Raw genomic sequence first — 17,868 nt, 5'->3', positions numbered from 1 at the left:
TATTTTAGATCAAACAATTGACTTTCATAACTTTATTATTCAGTAATACTGAATATGTTAAACTATTTTATTTTTCTTTAGTATAAAAAGTCATATTACTGTTTTCTATACATAAAAAATTAATTATTAATAATAAAGATAAATTTTTAAAATTTTGAAAAATGTGAATTAGAACAATAAACAATGAAATGAAATAGAACAAAAAAATTATTAATATTATAAGACATATATAACTTATGACAAATACTTTATGGAAATGACATGTAAATATGGAATGACTTAATTTATTTTTAAAAAATATACTTATTTTGAATTTAAAATAAAAATCAGTTTCGTACATATATGTCAGGGGGAGCAAAATTCTAACTAAGACAAAATATGTGTTTAATAATAATTGGCACATATTTTTTATTTATTTATTTGCTATTTGATTCTAATCTATCATATAAGAAAAGTCTACCATTTGGGACTTTCTTAGGCTATCCACATCAGCATCTGTTCCATGGTTAATCCACATCAGCTTTGGCGGTTACACTTCTCAAAATTCTCACGCTCTCCTCTTTCTCTTCCAAAACGGTTTCTCCTCTTCTTTCAAAACCGACACATTCTCTTCACTCACCATTCTCTTCAATGCACGGTTACATTACATTGACTGTTTGTCTTCCCATTTTCAAAACGATTCAATCTATCTTCAATTACCATTCTCTTCATCTCCATTCAACTTTCGCAACCGCCCACATCCACCTCTGCCTACTCCGCTCTAGATCGAAACCTGCGTCGCCTGCAACTGCTGATTTTGCCGTCGTATCCCCAACACCGACGACTACACCACCGCCGCGCATCTACGATTGAAACATGGTATGTCGATATTGGCTTTTGGTTCCTGATGGAAATAGATAGAAAGATGTGATAAAGGTTTGAAATTTAAACATTATAAGGTCTTGATATTTCGTCTAGATGGATGAATCTAAATCAAGGTATGGAAATCATAAATTCGAATCCCTAATTTTTTTCAGGGCTTTTTCAGGGCTTAATTAGAGGCTAAAATCAGAAACAAATGGAGGATAGCAACAGACCGAATTCCCATCACAAGGGTCTCCGACCAAAATCACCTAAGGGTCTTCGAACCGGTTAAATCAGCACTGCTGATAAAAAGATAAGTGTATTTACTTACAACTGGTACCATTACATCAATTCTATTATGTAATTGTTAAAACTGTTCTTTCATAAACTTAATGAATCTCTGTCTTGATGTAAATTCAGTGGTAAATCAAAGAATGTTAATCTGATTGCCCCACTCCGAAGCCAACGTTCAATTCATCCAATAGAAGAATCAACATAATTCAGCAGTGAAGTCACAATTGATGTTGCAATTGAATACAAATTTTGATTTGGCAATGTTTAATGGAGAAATCCTATGTCAGGTATATCGAATTCCTTTTCAATCGGTGTTCAGATTGATTTCAAATTTTAATACTTGATTTCTATGGATTTGTTGGTTGGTTATCACAATTGATGTTGCAATTGAATACAAATTGATTTGGCAATGTTTAATGGAGAAATCCTGTGTCAGCTATATCGAATTCCTTTTCAACCGGTGTTCAGATTGATTTCAAATTTTAATACTTGATTTCTATGGATTTGTTGGTTGGTTATCATTTGTGTGGTTAACATCAAATTCAATCTTCCTTCTTCTGTAACAAAAAGAACATGTATTGCTCAATCAGCGGGAACTGACGTTGGTGTTTCAGAGGATGATTCTTCTTTTGATGACTTTTTTTAATGTTGGCAAATAGTTTATGTTACTTCAGGTGATGACATTGCTTCCGCAGGGAAATCATATTAGAACTACGAAACCAATTCTCTCTTCAAATTCAGTTTTATAGTTGACATGATTTGATTTGTTGTAGGCTCACAGTCTCCAACTTGAGGCCTTTTCAGTTTCCATTAAGAGATTAGATCCCGGCTTGCCGAAACCTAAGCTCCAGTTTGTCAGCAGCTGTAGAAATAAATCAGATGAAGATAGACTACAAATCTTAAAAGAGAAATCAATTGAGCTGAATGTGAATGAACAAGTGGAATTCCACAAGAATGTAACATACAGGTTAGTCCAATTGGCTTTTTTTCTTCCATATTTTAATCACTTCCAAATGGTAAATGATTCCAAATATACAGAGGATTGTTGGAAATTGGATTGTAATATAAGAAGAAAATATTTAATCATCAAATCTGAATTATGTTTTCATGTAAACATGTTTTGTGTCATCTCATTAAATATAATGATGCAGGGCGGAACTGAGTCATACAACTGTTGTACCGAATGATCCCGGGGCTGAACATAGTCATACAAATGTTGTACCGAATGATGCAGGGGCAAAACTGAATCCTACAGCTGATATACCGAATATTGTAGGTGCTGGCTGAAAGCATATTAGGGGTGAGAACTCTAATGTCGATAATTTCTTATGATTTTCAAGAAATTCTAAGTTGAATGAAATTTGTTTATGGATATTGTTTTATGATTTCACAGTTTTTGTTGATTTGATGTTTTGAAAATATTGATGTTGGTTTTGAATGGTTTGCCATTGCAGCGTGTGTGGATCAACCATAAGATCGTAAACACCATCGTGGATTGATGAAATGATGCAAGCTTGGCTTAGACTGCATCTCTGCTGTTTTGATGCTGCATGTTTTGATGCAAGCTTGGAAAAGGTTGTTGATTTTGGTCTTTCGAGGTCAGGTCCATGTTTCATGGAAATCAAACAACAATGCCCACACAAATCAGTACCTCTCAGGTAGCGAATTTACGTTAACGTTACAAATTATAATTAGCTTTACTATTTGAGTTAGGATTCTCTATCGTCGCAGTTTTGCATTTACAAATTACAATTAACCTACTCTGACATTGTAGCAAGTGCTAACATATTCTGGTGGCAAGTTTCGGTTATAACGGTTCGAACTTTCTTGTGCGCGCAAATCTGCTACTCTTATTGATAGAATCAGTTTGTGCTATATCGTCAAGAATCGTTTAACTTCTTCGGACGAGGTAATGTTTCGGTACCGAGAACCTTTTTATAACTCACAATTAGATTGATAAATTTGAAATGCACTAGACATGTTTATATTATGATCCCTAAGAAGAGTGACTGAAAGAAGCAATCTTAAGCCCGTGACATTGGAACTTGGAGGAAAACCACCTTTCATTATTTGTAAGGATGCTGATGTTGACAGGGCTATTGAAATTGCACACTTTGCTTTATTTTATAATAAGGTTTGTGCAAACGATTTCCACTACTTTCTTAAAACACAGATTTGCAAATGCGGAATAGAAACTTATGCCTTATGCTGGATGCTTTCCAGGAGCAATGTTGTTGTGTTGGATCCCTTACCTCCGTACACAAGCGTATCTATGACGAGTTCTTGGAGAAAGCGAAGGGGGCACCTAATTTCACGGGTACCTAATTTCAGAGAAGTTCATGGCTTTCCAGTCTATGTTATAGTTATATATTTGCATGATTTTAGTCGATTTACTTGATTTTGATTTTTTGGTTGCTAAACACTTCAGTATTTTTATAAATGATTTTCATGTTGAGTGATTATGGCTAATGTAAATCTTCGTTGAATCTTCACGACATGTTAATTGTTAAATGTTCTGCAATTGTATGTCTTAGTAAAGCACAAGATGTAGTTGCAAATATGCTGGCAAAAGGATCAGCGTTAAAACAAGATGCGGTGAACAAAGCTAAAGCATCTGATGAGAAGCATCAATTGACTGCCAATGCATCAGCAAAGGTCAGTTCATTTGACAAGAGAGGTTGACTGACAGAGAAACTGACAGTTGGACTTTCTGTAGTGAATGAGAAAGTGAAATCTGTGGATCAGAGGCTACAAGTTTCGGATAAAACAATGGCAGCAATATTTGCAGCCGAGAGGTAGTTAAACGATACTGGATCAGCTGTCAAAACAAGCAGGTTTGGTTGAATCCTATTCTTCATCTTCATTGCAGCTTATGCTTTATATCACATGTACATGGGACCTTGTGGTTGAATTTGATCTTATGTTGTATATCATTTTTGAATGTTGATGATGATAAATTTTTTTAATGCAGATACATGACTGCCGGAAAATCATGGTTAACGGGTGCTTTTAGCAAGGTGGCGAAAGCCGGAAACGTGGCTGGTACTAAAACTAGAGAAAAGTTTAATATGGCTGTTTCAAACTTGACAACAAAGGTTGGACATTCGCACTCGCCAAACATAATATGTTTGTTAAGTTTTCAACTAAAATTTAAAGTATGAGTGATTGAATTTTTCATTCATTAATGCAGGATACCTCATTGGTTGTATAGTCCAGAATTCAGAATTTCATTATTTGAAAAATTCGCTTTTGTTCCGCGATAACTATTTAGTGTTAAATGTTGTCAAATCTTTTGCAACCATATAACACTGTTGCTTAGAGAAATTTTGCGAGTGACAATGCTGATTTCAACCAGGAAGTATTGACTTGTGTTTGTGAGTTTCTTGATGATTGTTTAGAATTTGGAATTAGGTTGATATGTGATCACTGTTTGGGTTGTGTTTGAATGCTGCATTTTTGTGCAAGTATGGATTGTATGATTGGATGGGATATTAATTGTGAACAACATGAATGTTTTGCTGTTGAAACAGTTTTGGACTTGGATGAACATGAACTGAGTTGAATGACTACCCCTGAAATGATGGGTTATCAAGTTTGTTTTACAGGTTTTGAACTCGGTTTGGCATGGAGCTTGAATAATGGAGAGGTGACGTGAGGAAGCTTGGGAAAGTGAATATGGCTTGAAGATTTGTGTTATTTTTTTTAGGTACAATAGATCTGCTTTGGATAGATTTCGGTGGACATAGAGAAAGGCAAACACATGGTTTTTGAATCAATTTGGGGAGCTGCTTTGGAATTACTTGGAAGTGGTTTATATAGAGGGAGAGGATTTGGGACCCTTAAATGATGATTTATGTTATGGATTTGGTTGGGTGAGGATTGAGGTGGTTATAGTTGGTTATAATTCTGTTTTTTCTGTTAAGGGGATTGGCAATTCAGCTAGGGAAATCGAATGAGCTGGCACTTAGCTATGGGTTTGTTATGGTTGTAACTGTTAGTTTTAGTTACAAATTCTGTTGTGTTAGTTTAGAAACAATTAGGGAATGTTAGTAAAGATCTATTAGTGGCCGAAGATCTAACTCAACCATTCGATATTCAAACTCAATCGTTCACATATTTCTCTCTATTTTCATATTCTGCTTTTTAGTTTTCTTTTTTTCTTTAATATGAGTTGAGTCTATTTGTTGTTTAGGCATTATTTTTGTTGTAAGAACGACTGAGTTTGAGGTTAGAATTTTGTAAGATTTAGTTTGATTTTATGCATTGGTCTGTTTGGTTTACTTTGTGTTATGATTTTTCTGAAGAGTGTCTGGATTACTTATGTATAGGCTCACTATTAAGGTGTTGTTGTTTAATTTTATGCAGGGCTCTGGTGTAATATTGATTTGTTGTTTGTATGTATTTAAATAATTTTAGTTAATATTAAAATTTTTAGATTTGACCGGGTAATATTGATTTGTTGTTTGGGTGTATTTAAGTAATTTTACACAATATTATAATTTGTAGATCTAGCCCTGGTGTAAGTAGATCTGGCCCTGGAGTAATATTGATTTGTTGTTTGTATGTATTTTAGTAATTTTATTCAATATTAAAATTTGTAAATCTGGTCTTATTTGAAAATATAAGACAGCAAGATAAAACTGTGAAACTCAAATTTAATTAAAATAAATAAATAAATATTACCAATTTTTAATATTTTGGAATGGAAGAAAAAAATTGAACCATCCTTAGCCAATGAACAAAAAAATTGGATGCTTTTTAATTCAGTATTTTTAAAATCCGAAAAACCGAAACATTAAACCATGGTAAACCGAATTCGAAAAAAACGAATGTTGAACTGGTCGGAATTGGGTCTCTATTTTCAAACCGAGGATTGGGCCGGTTTGAGGTTTTGGGTCCGAAACCGAACCTCGAGCGGTTGTCCACCCCTACTAGCTGGTGTAGACTATAACACAAGATAGTTTGATATCATGTGTTAATCAAAGAATATACTTGCAGTCATTGACATATGAAGTCATCTAGAATGAATCTTGAGATGTAAATATTTTATGCTGCAATAATATCAACAAGTCATGCACTATCACATATATGTTACCAAATAATCTTTGGTTTTAACATTTTAGTTAAACCTGGTGATTCTTGCACTGTAAATCATATTACGCTTCAATGATAATAAGAAGCCGTAGCATATTTTACAAAACAGCCTTTACTTTTTAACTAACCGATGAATCATCATAAATCATGACTGTTTCACTTTTTCATAATAGTAAAGACTCCAATGAAACAGAGATCTTTTGATGAAATGAAAAGTTCGTCACCCTTGCTTCTCAACGACCTTAACATTCTATTTCACATTGTGAAAGTACAAGACCTGTTTTTTTGGGCAACAAAACATCAATTCGCACCCAAGTGAATTAATATAGTACAAATACTCTTATTTGTTTCTTATTTATAAATTTTAAAATTTTAATTTGAAAAGTTGATCAATGATATATATATTCAAATTTTTGAATATTGACGAAAACAGAGAGTTATTGACAAAATATTGAATATTAACAGAAACACGAAGTTACTGATAAATTTTTGAATATTAACAGAAACATTAAGTTTCTGATAATTTTTTTGAATATTAACCGAAACGAATTCAGAATATTAACGGGAACACGAACTTATTGATCAAAATAATGAATATTAACGGGAACACAAAGTTACTGATCAAAATAATGAATATTAACAAGAACATGAAGTTACTGATCAAAATATTAAAAATTAACAGGAATAAATTTGAAATATTAACGGGAATACGAACTTACTTATCAAAATAATGAATATTAGCGGGAACATGAAGTTACTGGTCAAAGTATTTTTCTATTAATTATGTATTTTAAATGAATCATTATTATAAATGGAGTTTGTAGTGGTTTCTCATTGGCCTACAAGAGAGCTGATAGTTCGTAGTTACAATTGAGCCAAAATAATTAATTTTCTCCTTAGCTAGCAAAAAGTAATCGATTCTCCTTAGCTGATAGTTTGAGATTGGGCTAATAGTTTGTAGCTTAATCAATTATATTAAATAGTTATCACTAATTGAATTTTATAATTTGATTGAATATTTCTTGGTTATAATTTGTGAATTTGCGATTTTAGAACTTTTCCTTCATTATAATTTGTCAAATAAAATATTATTATTTTTAGAACTTTTCAATTTTACCCCAAACTTAGTCTTTTAGTGATATCTTTTATTTTTTTCAATCACAATGCGCGAAAACGACGGGTACCCGTGCGAACGCACGGGTAAGACACTAGTTAAATCATAACATAACATAAAGGTGTTACAATTTGCATTAATATTATATTTAAAACATTAATGTAAAGTCAACCTGATTTTGAGTTTTTTAATGGAGCACGGATGAAGTGCTCAAGTAGTCAAGTTGCTTATTGAAAAGCAAAACCAAATTGTGAAATTTTTTATTTAACACTTGATTTAGATTTACATGTCTTGTTGGCAAGGATAAAGACAACGCAGCTTTCAAAATGAGAATATTATATAGGACAAGATTGAACTATAATATTTATGTCTAACCAAATATCGAATTTAAATGTTAATGGTTGGGCTTAATTACATTTGAATCCCTTAACTTTTTTTAGATTATTAAATTATACTTTTGAATTTTTTATTTATTTTAATTCGGTCTAACTTCTTGTGTTATGTTTCTTTAATATATATATATATATATATATATATATATATATATATATATATATATATATATATATATATATATATATATATATATATATATATATATATATATATATATATATCAGAAAATTTAACAGGTCCTTTAAAAAAAATAGAAATTGAAGAGATAACAAGAGAACAATAAAAAAAAGGTACTCAACAAAAGAAATTAAACTCTCCTAGACAATTAGTGATTCAAGAACAATGTTAAATTTGTCATTCACTATAAGAAAATGCAGGAAACAAATGTATTTTTTAACAAGTCAAGATTTTCTCCATTTTATTCCTTTTTCATTTTGTCCATTAACAAAACTTTAAAAATATAAATGTAATAATGTGACATTTGATTAATTAATTTATTTTTTTATATACTTCAAATATCTTTAAAACTATAATAATGAAGAGGAAAAACAGAGAAGAAAAATAGAGAGGATCTTGACTCCTTTTTAATGTACCATTTCCACAACTATAAAATAACTTTGTCTGGTCGTTCTTCTTTGATAAATGTCAAACTTGAAAAGAATAACTTATTTCAAGACTTCTAATGGGCCTGCACTACAAAATGGCATATCAAAGTTAATACATGTCTAACTCTCGACTTGTTCTCAAGAGACCACACTATTTCTAAAAGTAGTTCTAGATTTCCAAACAAAATTACTTTCAACCAAACAACATAAATAAACTATACCAAATAAAAATTGTGACATCATAAGAGACAAAAAGATGGATAACAAACTCGGAATTATCTTGACATATCGCACAAGAAATTTCATTAGGGTCTAAGATGACCCAACTGTCGCGGGCGAAAAATCGTTTTGTTCCTCTTTTTTGTGGGATGAGACACCTGATGCCTTCTTTGGGCTCGAGTGCTCATAAAAATGATTTTTCTTTGTTTCGACCAAACTTTTTATTATTTCCAAAGGAGGAAAAGGAAAAAAGCTGCAATAACCTAAAAGTGGGGGGAGATCTTGGGTAAGAGGATTGGTTATACGAAGGGAAGGTATTAGCACCCAACGTATCTGTAGTACTCTACAGGGTTCTTTATTGTTTTTTTATTCTATGCTATGGTGAAGGTTCTGTTGTGAAATAGGTGGGACCTAAGGTGTTTGTTTGATTATGCTCGCAAAGATCATCGCGATCCTCTGCATACATATCCCTTAAAGGGAATCAGAGCATCTGTAGCTCGGGGTCTACGGGTGCTAAGGTTTGAATGGTTTTTTTTTTTTTTTTTTTTGCTCGCCAAGGATCGACCTTGTGCCTACGTATTCTCAAAGGGATGTTGAGAAAGTCAGAGCAATCGTAGTTCCCACTTATGCTAGTGGAAGCAAAGGAAAATAGACAAATGTCGTCTAAATGCTAGATGTATCTAATCTATATCATCACATACATCTGTTTGATTTTTGTTTGTTTAACCAGCCTTGTGGCAAAAACTTTCAATGAAGTCAGCCTTGTGACAAAAAAGTTTTGATTAATCAGCCAGCCTCGTGGCAAAAGTTTCAATAAAGTCAGCCTTGTGACAAAAACTTTGATTAATCAGCCAGTACGGTGGCAAAACGGTTTGATTGATTAGCCAGCCTTGTGGCAAAAAGAAGTTTGATTGATTAGCCAGCCTTGTGGCAAAAAAGTTTGATTTTGATTGATTGATTGTTTGTGATGATATAGAAGAGATACTCCTAGCATAGAGATGATGAATGTCTAATCTCCTAGGGTATTTGATTTGGATATTGGGGATGCTTATAAGAAGCCCGTGGGTCCTTGTACGAAGCCCAAGAGGAGGCTATCCGAGGGTCCTTGCATTGTAAGCCCAAGAGGAGGCTATGGGAGGGACAATCCAGGGTCCTTGCATTGTAAGCCCAAGAGGAGGCTATGGGAGGGTCACTCGTTTGTACAAAGCCCAAGGGGAGGCATGGTATAGTTGGTTTGAGCTCTTAGAGCGATTTCACCGGGAAACCATACTCTATGTCCTAACCTAAACTAGTGGAGATTCTTTGCACGAAGCCCAATAGGAGGCTATGGGGAACCTAGTGTTGTACTAAGTTGAACAAGCATACATATCACACATATGAACAAACATGAACAAGTATGAACAAACATGAACAAATATGAACAGTTATATATAAGCACATATATATGACAAGGTGTGTGTATATAATGGAGTTTATGAAGGAAATATACCTGTAAGCATGATCCATTTGTATACACAGGGGTTCGGGACTTATACTCGAGGAAAGGTCCACTTGAATTTATTCGAAGCTATGTAAACAGGTATTTACAAAGGGCTTGGGACTTATACCTACATGGAGGCCCATGGTATATTTTTGGGAAGATTTAAAGAAACCTTCATTTTTGATTTGTTATTCAAAGTTAAAAAACAAACCGATCGAGGTATGTAAAAAAAAGTGTATGTACAAAAAAGCGTACAATGAAATACCTAATTTCATGTACTGGAATGGGTATGGACAAAAGGGCTTGGGACTTATACCTACATGGAGGCCCATGGTATATTTACAAAAACATGGTTGATTGTTTATTTACAGACGCGTTGTTTGAAAAACTGTTTGAAAGTTTTTTTTGTTTTGAAAGAGTTTTCTGTACAAAGAAAAACTGTATAAAAGAAAAAAGAGTGGGTCTTATACTCTCTAATATTCGAGAGGCCCCACTGTTTTGAAAATTAATTGATTAGTCAAAAGAATTTAATCAAAAAGAAGTGGTTTATCGTTTGAAAAAGAATCGCGATCGCTTGTTTTAAAACGATTTGAATTTGACAAAAGTCAACTTAATTAAGTTAAAACAAGTTTTAATACTTAATTAAGACCTAAGTGATTAGGGTTTGATCACAAAAAATATTTACAAGTGATTAGGTTAACAAATAATGAAAAAAAACAATATTTAAAGTATTTAAAAATACTTAAAAACATGTCATCTTAAACCTAATTAAAACATATTAAATAAATCTTTTTTTTGTGATTTTTTTTAATGTTGTCAAAATAGGTATATTAAATAAGAAGTGTGTAAAAAATGAATAAAAAATGAGTTAATTTGATTGGTTAAATAACTAGATAAAGTTTGTTAAAAAATGAAGAAAAAAGGTGATAAAAAAATTGGTTTTGTCTCCCAAAGGGTTTGAACCCACGCCCTAGTGCTTACCAACCAAAACACTAACCAGCTGAGCTGCGTGTGCAGCTTGTTTATGATACGCTTTCAACTCATTATATTTTAAAACAAATATTTGAATTCTTTGAACGAAAATCTGGCGCCAAGAACACACCATAACTGAAATTCAAAAATCTTCAAAACTGTGTTGTTTGGATCGATCAAAGGGTCTATCTCACTCGGTTTTTCACAAGGAACATGATGGTGATCTCAGAATTCATTTATTTTCACTCTAAGGGGGTCAATTTTGTGATGAACACGAAGAACCCTAAAACTGAAATTCAATGTGAAATCGTGTATGATCATGATATGATGCAATTGATTGAGGGTTAATGATCAGTGATAGTGCAGAAACAAGATGGTAAACCAGTTTTTCATTTATGATGCATGTATGTTAGAGTTTGAAGTTCATGTTACTTACCTTCAAAAACGGCCAATCTGGAAATTGATTTCTGCAAAAGAGAAGTTCCAGTTGTTGTTTGATGATCTGAACAGCTTCAGTGGACCTTATGGAACATGTTTGAATGCTTGGAATGGATTGAATTCACCTGAGTATATCCATGGAACCCGATCTGCAGTTACTTTGAAGTGAGGATCGATTTTGATGATGGAGGTGTTTCAGGTCATGGATGATGATTGGTATAGCTCATATATGATATATGGAATGTGTTTGGATGATTAACTTGGACAGATATGGGCTGGTGTGAATTTTGGCATGATAAGGCTCTCTTTATGCAAACATGGTGGTTGAAGAGTGATTCTGAGATTTAGGTGTTTTTGGGGTGTGTGGATGGATCAAACACATCACATTTGATGTTTATGAGATGTTAGAACCCTCACTTTGGTCAGAACTTCAAAGGTTTAGAGGTTGAGAATTTCACCTCTTTGAAACTTAAGAAACTTGCATTCTAAGAAAGAAGAGAGAAAACCTATAATTGTGAGGTTTTGGTGTGAATTGAAGAGTGATTTGAACCTCTATTTATAGGCCAAAGTTTCTGAATACAAAGCTCTTGCAAGTTGATCAAGAATGATGACTTGGCTTAAGAGATAAAATGGCATCTTTTGCATTTAATGCATATGGTTAAAAGTAACTAAACCATGGTTAATTTCCAAGCTTCCTATCCTCTTCCATTCTGATCTTCAAATCAGAAAATATCATTCAATCATTGCTTCTATGCATCATTGCTTGGATTATAGGTCATGTAGTCTTGAAACTTAGTGAAAAATGGTGAAAATTCAAGTGAAAAAGTTCACTAATGTCAAAATTCAAAACCATGGCTACACTCCATATTTTTTCATGCTCTTGGACATTTTGGAAAGCTCATATTGCACACTTCAAAACCCTAGTTGAAAGTTTCTTCAAGACCTTTAAGGAAATGGGTGAAAAAGATCCATGAACTTTGAGAAAAATGAAGTTTTAAGTGAAGTTTTCAAAAAGTACCAACTTTGAAGCACCATATCTCTTAAATGGTTGATCTTATGGAAAAAATTTATATGTGTCAAAGTTGTTTATTGGATCAAAATCTACAACTTTCATGTTGGAAGTTTTTTTCAGTTTGTAGGTGAAATTTTGAGAAATTTCCTTCCAAAGTTTGGAAAAAACCATTGAAAAACACTTAGAAAATTTTCTAAGTATGGAAAGTCAAACTTTGACTTTTTGATTCTTGATTGATTTTCTTGATTTTTCTTGATCAAATGACTTCATATATCATATATTGATGATCTAAAACTTCAAAAGTCATGGTTGACCAAAATTCCCCAAAAGTCAATGGTGATCTTGTACAGTTGACTTTTTTCAGACGAATCGCGTTTCTGGAGATTTCAAATGAAACAGGCTATCCTCACCAAATGAATGGTATGAATGGATCACATTGAGGCATTAGAGGATATTGAGCCATGGTTTGAGTTGTGGCACCATGTTCTGATAAAAAGGCAGTTGTTCAGTGAATTAGGTCAAAAAAACCCTAATTGTCGATCTGATGAAATTGATGACTGTGGATCTTGAATTGAGACACAATTTCCATTGGATGTTGTCATAGGGATTATTGGAAGATGATTGAAACCTTTGATTGACTCCCTGGGGATTTTTAGGGTTTCCCAAATGTGATCCCTGATTTCAGTCCCTGATAGTTCAAAACCTTAATCTGATGATTTGAAATTTCACTGTTGATCAATCCTTGTGTAGGAGATGTTATGAGCCAATGGATTAAATCAAAATGATGTACTTGGGATCTTGAGGTCATGTCCCAATTCACTAGGTCAAATCCTGAGCAAAAGTCAAGAGTATGCTGTCTTCAGTCAAAACCCTAATTCAGTCAATCCAAAGCTGCTGAGCTTGTTGACATGAATCTCTGAGGACCAACTATTGATTGTAGATGAATATGATTCTTTGAGATGAAGGGAGAACAAAACCCTAATTGACTGTTATTTGCACTGATGAGTGATTTCCTGATTAAATCCTGCTAAGTCACAAGTAGCAAACACAAGCTATGCAATTTGTTAGAGATGCAGATGATGCATATGCAATGATATGAGGTGGTATCTTAGGTCAAAAATTGGGGTATGACACCAACGCCTAAAAAGATTATTTCTAGTAGAAATTCAATCTCTATGCAGTTGCTAGAAAAAGACAAGTACCTTAGTCGGCTTCTAACTCTTCTAAACAAGAGGTATAACCTACCAATATTGGAAGGATCAATTTTGAGGTATAAAGAAAGGTCAAAAGGAAATTTATAGGCTACTTTAACAGTATAGAGTCAAAACTTGTCATGCGACCAACATCATCTTGTTAGAACAAGATTTGTTCTGATCAATATTCTTAGTTTTGATGATAACAAGGATATGAATTTTGTGTGAGATAATGTGGTACTCTAATACATTGCAATTTCCATTTCAGGAAATATATAAAGAGTATGCACAAATCAGCGCTCAGAAGCTTTGTCTCAGAAGGTTCAGCATGCAACATCAGAACATGGTCTGGCAAGACATCAGAAGATGGTTAAGGCAGAATCAGAACATGGGTCTATGGAAGCATCAGAAGAACTTGAGATCAGAAGCAGTAGCACTGAAGTCCTGATGGTATCACGCTCAGAAGCACTTCAAGGTCAGAAGACAAGAAGATGCTTTGCACCAAGCTGTTTGACTCTGATGATTTTCAAACGTTGTATTCTCAAACATCAGATCGGAAGAAAGTACAAGTGGCAGGCTACGCTGACTGACAAAAGGAACGTTGGAAGCTATTAAAGGCAACGTCAGTAGACACAGCGTGAACAAGGCTCGAGGTAGTTGACAAAAGCGTGAAACATTAAATGCAATGTTGTACGGAATACGCAAAGCATTAAATGCGCCCAACGGTCATCTTCTCAAACGCCTATAAATATGAAGTTCTGATGAGAAGCAAAAACAACAACTCTGAACCAATTCTGAACGAAATAATTCTGAAAGACTTGCTGAAACGCTGTTCAAATTCAAAGCTCAGAAACTTCGTCTTCATCAAAGCTCACTACATTGCTGCTGTAATATATTAGTGAGATTAAGCTTAAACTTTAAGAGAAATATCACTGTTGTGATTATAGCTTTTCAGAAGCATTTGTAATACTCTTAGAATTGATTACATTAATTTGTAAGTAACTAGAGTGATCAAGTGTTGATCAGAATACTCTAGGAAGTCTTAGCTTGTGTCTAAGCAGTTGTATTTAGAGTGATCACGTGGTGGTCAGGATACTCTAAGAAAGTCTTAGCTTGTGTCTAAGCATTTGTTCCTGGAGTGATCAGGTTGTGATCAGGATACTCTAGAAGACTTAGTCGCGGACTAAGTGGAAAACCATTGTAATCTGTTATGATTAGTGGATTAAATCCTCAGGTGAGGTAAATCACTCCGCGGGGGTGGACTGGAGTAGTTTAGTTAACAACGAACCAGGATAAAAATAACTGTGCAATTTATTTTCATCGTTCAAGTTTTTAAGACTACACTTATTCAAACCCCCCCTTTCTAAGTGTTTTTCTATCCTTCAATTGGCATCAGAGCGCCGGTTCTAAGGTGCAAGCACTTAACCGTGTTTAGAAAAGATTCAGGAAGAGAAAAACGATTCAGTAAAAGATGGCTGGTGAAACTCAAACATCTACATCTGGCTCAGCTGAGCAATACTACAATGGTAATGGTAACAATGGTTACACCAGACCACCAATATTCGATGGTGAAAACTTTGAGTATTGGAAAGATAAATTAGAAAGTTACTTTCTTGGTCTGGATGCTGATCTATGGGATCTTCTGTTGGATGGTTACAAACATCCTGTTAAAGCTACTGGTGTAAGGCTCACGAGAAGCGAAATGAATGATGATCAAAAGAAAGATTTCAAGAATCATCACAAATGCAGGACTGTTTTGCTGAATGCTATCTCTCATGCTGAGTATGAGAAGATATCTAACCGAGAAACGGCCCATGACATATATGAGTCCTTGAAGATGACTCATGAAGGAAATGCTCAAGTCAAGGAGACCAAAGCTCTTGCACTAATCCAGAAGTATGAAGCCTTCAAGATGGAGGATGATGAAGACATTGAAAAGATGTTTTCAAGATTTCAAACTCTGACTGCTGGATTGAGAGTTCTCGACAAAGGCTACACCAAGGCTGATCATGTAAAGAAGATCATCAGAAGTTTGCCCAGAAGATGGGGCCCAATGGTGACTGCATTAAAGATTGCGAAGAATCTGAATGAAGTTTCTTTGGAAGAGCTGATCAGTGCCCTGAGGAGTCATGAGATTGAACTTGACGCTAATGAACCTCAGAAGAAAGGTAAGTCTATTGCTTTAAAATCTAATGTTAAAAAATGCACTAACGCTTTTCAGGCTAGAGAAGAAAATCCTGAAGAATCAGAATCTGAAGAAGAAGATGAACTGTCCATGATCTCCAGAAGGGTAAACCAACTCTGGAAGAGCAAGCAAAGGAAGTTCAGAGGCTTCAGAAGTTCAAAGAAATTTGAACGAGGAGAATCTTCTGGTGACAGAAGATCTGACAAGAAGAAGGCTGTCTGCTATGAGTGCAATGAGCCTGGACATTACAAGAATGAGTGTCCGAAACTTCAGAAGGAGAATCCCAAGAAGAAGTTTCATAAGAAGAAAGGTCTTATGGCAACATGGGATGATTCTGAATCAGAATCAGGATCAGACTCTGAAGGAGAGCAGGCAAACTTTGCGCTGATGGCGACAGAAGATGATGGATCAGAATCTACATCAGAATCAGATTCTGAAGAGGTATTTTCTGAACTATCTAGAGAAGAGTTAGTTTCCAGTCTAACAGAGCTTCTTGAATTAAAAGCTCATCTTAGTATCAAATACAAAAAGCTGAAAAAGCAATTTGAATTTGAAACTAAGAAGCTTGAGTTGGAAAATTCTGAATTAAAAGAAAAAGTTTTAAAATTATCCAATAATGTTGGATCTCCTTCTGATTCAGAAAAATCCACTCCCAGTCTGAATCATATTCTGAAAGAATATGATTTAAGTTTCAGGAAGTTCTTATCTAGAAGTATTGGCAGAAGTCAGCTAGCTTCTATGATATATGCTGTGTCTGGGAACAAGAGAGTTGGCATTGGTTATGAGGGTGAAATTCCATACAAGCTTGAATCTGTGGATGATATGAAAATATCATACAAGCCTCTGTATAACCAATTTAAATTTGGCCACTCCCATGATATTAAGCACACATCACATGCACAAAGTTTTCACATAACACACACCAAGAAGCATGTGACACAACCTAAGAAATATCATGGAACTAAGAATAAGAAGTATCATACTGTTCCTCCTGCTAAATATTTTGCTAAACCCAAGTTCAATCAGAACTTGAGGAGAACTAACAAGAAAGGACCCAAGAAAATGTGGGTACCTAAGGAAAAGATTATTCCTATTGCAGATATCCTTGGCTGCAAAGAAGGAAAAGCACAACATGTCATGGTACCTGGACTCTGGATGCTCGCGACACATGACAGGAAGAAGGTCTATGTTCCAAGACCTGGTGCTTAAATATGCTGGAGAAGTGAAATTCGGAGGAGATCAGAAGGGAAAAATTATTGGCTCAGGAACTATAAAGTCTGGTAACTCTCCTTCTATTTCTAATGTTCTTCTAGTAGATGGATTAGCTCATAACTTATTGTCCATAAGTCAATTAAGTGACAATGGTTATGACATAATCTTTAATCAAAAGTCTTGCAAGGCTGTAAGTCAGAAGGATGGCTCAATCCTATTTACAGGCAAGAGAAAGAACAACATTTATAAGACAGATCTTCAGGATCTTAAGAATCAGAAGGTGACTTGTCTTATGTCTGTTTCTGAAGAGCAATGGGTCTGGCACAGAAGATTAGGACATGCTAGTTTGAGAAAGATTTCTCATATTAACAAACTAAATCTGGTCAGAGGACTCCCCAATCTGAAATTCAAATCAGATGCTCTTTGTGAAGCATGTCAGAAGGGCAAGTTCTCCAGACCTGCATTCAAGTCTAAGAATGTTGTTTCTTCCTCAAGGCCGTTAGAACTCTTACACATTGATCTGTTTGGCCCAGTCAAAACAGCATCTGTCAGAGGGAAGAAATATGGATTAGTCATCGTTGATGATTATAGCCGCTGGACGTGGGTAAAGTTCTTGAAACACAAGGATGAGTCTCATTCAGTGTTCTTTGAATTCTGCACTCAGATTCAATCTGAGAAAGAGTGTAAAATCATAAAGGTCAGAAGTGATCATGGTGGCGAATTTGAGAACAGATTCTTTGAGGAGTTCTTCAAAGAAAATGGTATTGCCCATGATTTCTCTTGCCCCAGAACTCCACAGCAAAATGGAGTT

General features: G+C 34.4%; 1 protein-coding gene and 1 pseudogene across 5 annotated transcripts; both read left to right on the top strand.

Moving 5' to 3' along the window:
• The first annotated feature begins 528 nt into the window (after positions 1 to 528).
• LOC131653850 (GDP-Man:Man(3)GlcNAc(2)-PP-Dol alpha-1,2-mannosyltransferase-like) lies at positions 529 to 2,460 on the top strand. 5 transcript variants are annotated; one of them, XM_058924157.1, is made up of 5 exons: positions 529 to 858; positions 1,028 to 1,162; positions 1,264 to 1,424; positions 1,911 to 2,104; positions 2,289 to 2,460. In XM_058924157.1, the coding sequence occupies exons 3-5, from the start codon at positions 1,365 to 1,367 to the stop codon at positions 2,422 to 2,424; spliced, it is 390 nt and encodes a 129-aa protein (XP_058780140.1). In that variant the 5' UTR covers positions 529 to 858; positions 1,028 to 1,162; positions 1,264 to 1,364; the 3' UTR covers positions 2,425 to 2,460. The 5 variants fall into 5 exon arrangements, with proteins under 5 accessions (XP_058780140.1, XP_058780141.1, XP_058780142.1 ...); XM_058924158.1 differs by having other exon boundaries at positions 1,028 to 1,179; XM_058924159.1 differs by having other exon boundaries at positions 530 to 858; positions 1,017 to 1,424.
• Positions 2,461 to 3,032: 572 nt separating this feature from the next.
• Positions 3,033 to 4,796, top strand: LOC131651296 (binding partner of ACD11 1-like; annotated as a pseudogene).
• Positions 4,797 to 17,868: the final 13,072 nt, after the last annotated feature.

The sequence above is a fragment of the Vicia villosa genome, linkage group LG2 (genome assembly GCF_029867415.1).
Source record: "Vicia villosa cultivar HV-30 ecotype Madison, WI linkage group LG2, Vvil1.0, whole genome shotgun sequence".
Taxonomy (NCBI): domain Eukaryota; kingdom Viridiplantae; phylum Streptophyta; class Magnoliopsida; order Fabales; family Fabaceae; genus Vicia; species Vicia villosa.
The sequence above is the reverse complement of the archived record's forward strand: the minus strand, read 5'-3'. Positions and strand labels throughout refer to the sequence as shown.